The sequence below is a fragment of the Pollicipes pollicipes genome, unplaced genomic scaffold (genome assembly GCF_011947565.3).
Source record: "Pollicipes pollicipes isolate AB1234 unplaced genomic scaffold, Ppol_2.1 Scaffold_4740;HRSCAF=5597_pilon_pilon_pilon, whole genome shotgun sequence".
In the NCBI taxonomy this organism is placed as follows: domain Eukaryota; kingdom Metazoa; phylum Arthropoda; class Thecostraca; order Pollicipedomorpha; family Pollicipedidae; genus Pollicipes; species Pollicipes pollicipes.
The window spans coordinates 35,795,111-35,797,917 of NW_023596545.1; the positions used below are offsets into that span (position 1 = coordinate 35,795,111).

At 58.2% G+C, this 2,807-nt stretch overlaps 1 protein-coding gene across 1 annotated transcript; it reads left to right on the forward strand.

Annotated features, from left to right (window-relative positions):
* The first annotated feature begins 362 nt into the window (after positions 1-362).
* On the forward strand, positions 363-2,422 carry LOC119098289 (venom allergen 5-like). The gene is made up of 4 exons (XM_037221210.1): positions 363-397; positions 903-1,014; positions 1,516-1,665; positions 2,282-2,422. The coding sequence occupies exons 1-4, from the start codon at positions 363-365 to the stop codon at positions 2,420-2,422; spliced, it is 438 nt and encodes a 145-aa protein (XP_037077105.1).
* The last annotated feature ends 385 nt before the right edge of the window (positions 2,423-2,807 follow it).

The window sequence follows — 2,807 nt, forward strand, 5'->3', positions numbered from 1 at the left end:
CCCCAGTAAAGCGACTTGGGGTCAAAGGGCTCACTCAACTTACTGAATTGACAAAAAAACGACCGAAATGCATATGTACGCATTCCCTTAAACTGTATGTCTCAATTACAGCACGTTTCGTCGTCGTCGGCCAGAACATCGCTGCGTTCAGCCCCTCCCGGCGGGGCGTTGAAAACTTCCACCAGAAAGTACTGGATATGGCCCTGACCTGGTTTGCCGTGTCCGTCCACGCATCTGTGGACTTGTCAACACGTTCGAGTGGTAAGGTGTCCTTGCTGGGACGATTGGCTTAAATTCAGATGCCGCACATTCAGCCGGTGCCGCACATTCAATGATAACCGCACTCAACAGGATAAAAAAGCATGTGGAAGACCACCATCCAGGCGAGAGTCGCGGAGTAAGGAAATACTGAGAAATAACAAATGGACACATATCCGAGATCGCACACAAAAACGTTGCCGACATTGTCCGGGAGTTGACCGTAGGCTGTTGAAGCTTATCCAAGCATCGCGGCGTGATGTACCAGGTTAGCTTGGCGTGATTCCGCCCCGCTCATGATGTCTGATGGGCAACGATGATATTCCCATGATAGGTAAACATACCCACGGGTTGCCAGACATCAGCCGCCGCGTCTGTAAGCCGCGAAGCCGGGTGCCTGTCGCCACCACCGCCGGTGTCAGCGCAGGTGTCCGCCACGGCGTCTGGCTGTCATCAGTCTCGGGTGTCAGGTGTGTGGGTCATCAGTCTCTGGTGTCTGCGCCTCTGCCGCCGCGTCCGGAGACCTGACGGACCCGCGCTGGGGTCGGCGCGGCGCGCCTCACCGACTCCCAGCAGGGCGAGCGCTGCGTGTCGTCGCCCCCCAAACAGAGTCGATTGCGCTTGTACGTGTGCCGTGATTTCAGTCGGGGATGCTGCCACACCGGCACGTACGGCCACTTCGCGCAGGCGGTCTGGTCCATCACCCGCTACATCGGCTGTGGCGTAGTCACTCACCAGGGCGGCCTGGGCACGAAGGTGAGCACGCAGTGGGGGGAGGGGGGGGGGGGCAAGGGACGAGCAATCATGGAATAGGGGCGACAGGGGACGGCGATTGAACGGTATTGTGCGTCAAGAGCAGGGTCTCCAACAAGCGTTCTGTGTGATGTTTAGTGTCAGCTGCCGAGCCGCACATGCTCGTGGAAGGACGACTGTATTTGGATATGTTTGATTTGGCTTTTCACGCCGGTGCAAATGGCGTCGCAGCCACGCCGCCAAAAAAGCAGAACACGTCGCCAGCCGTCGCACCCCTCTGGGGAGGGAAGTGGAGAGCCGGATCCTTGGACAGCCGGCGGCGCTCCCCGCCTGCAGGCGCCTCTCGTCCCACTGGTGCTCACATCAAAAAGGCACCCGCCGTCAAGCAGCGACTCATTCCGTCTCGGACCGTCGTCGTCCGCAGTGCGATCTCTGCCTCGCCATGGCTTCTGCATCTGCCTTTGCCGTCGGTCTGCTGGCGCTGCTCTGTGCGCTGGGGCGCAGGCTGAGCAGCGCACTGGAAACCATGGCTGCAGCGAATGGGGCGAGGAGCTGGAGGCCACAGCTCAGGCGCAGGCGGAGCAGTGCACTGGAAACCATGGCTGCAGCGAGTGCCGAGCTAGCCGCAAGGCCAACAGCGATCGTAGCCGACCTGTAACGTGATGGGAAGTGGTTCCCGAAGCGGTCAACACCACTACGCCTAAATTGTATGTCTCATTTACAGCACGTTTCTTTGTCGTCGGCCAGAACATCGCCGCATTGGGCACCTCCCAGCAGGGCGTTGAAAACTTCCACCGAAAAGTACTGGATTTGGCCCAGACCTGGTTTGCCGAGTCCGTCCACGCATCTGTAGACTTCGTCAACATGTTCGAGTAAGCAGGCGTCCGTGCTGGGACGATTGACTTCATTGTCGATGCCGCACATTGCATTATAAGGACATAAATCAGGATTGAGAAGCATGTGGAAGACCACCATCCAGACGAGAGTTGTTGACCTCGAGAGCATACGATAGCCTTGCACCTATACCCACATGTTCGGAGACGGTTAGAAGTAATTACTGCATAAATTGACGGATTTTTAATTATCAGCAGGTATAAAGCAATGATTAAATAATTATCATTTATCATATACCACCAGCAGCCAGCGAAATGAGGCCCTTCTCATCGCAGAAGGGCCCAATCGCCAACCACGATCCTGATTCGGTGAATGGTCTAGACAAACATCGTCTGCATGGATTGAAACGGTGACAGTTAGCACCGCTCTTCTCCAGGTGCTGCTGTACTGCAATTACGGGCCTGGTGGTAATGTCGTCAGCAAGCCAACGTACCGGATGGGGCGGACGTGCTCTGCGTGCCCGCAGGGCACCAAGTGCAACTCGCGGTACGAGGGTCTCTGCAACGTGGCGTCGTAGTTGGCCGACACCGGTACGTAGACCGCGCTCTGACCCGAGGAGCGATTCCTGAGCGGCTCCGGCACGCTGCCGTGCTGTGCTGTCGCACGGGTAGAGGCGGTTGGTCGCGCGACGCAGCCCCGCCCGCGGCTCCGGCTGCAGCGCGCGCGGCTCGCAGCCCAACAAGGTGACGGTCCAGCTTCCTTACGCGGTGCGCCATCCGACCAGCCAGCCAGCCACGGGCAATGCAGAAGGACGGGTATCGTGACAGGTCTGGAACCCCACTTGGAATGTGACCTGTGGGTCGTCCGCCATCAGCGACCCCACCGGCATTTTTTGTTCCCTTAGTATCGGCGGCGGCCGTTAGGTGGCGTTAGTAGCGCCCGAGAGCAAGATCGGAGACACA

Bases quoted from the DNA above. Each gene is read 5' to 3' on its own strand.
- LOC119098289 (XM_037221210.1), top strand. From the start codon at position 363: ATGTGGAAGACCACCATCCAGGCGAGAGTCGCGGA. The intron at 398-902 runs GTAAGGAAATAC...CCGTGATTTCAG, and splicing joins ATCCAGGCGAGAGTCGCGGA to TCGGGGATGCTGCCACACCG. The intron at 1,015-1,515 runs GTGAGCACGCAG...GCTGGGGCGCAG, and splicing joins AGGGCGGCCTGGGCACGAAG to GCTGAGCAGCGCACTGGAAA.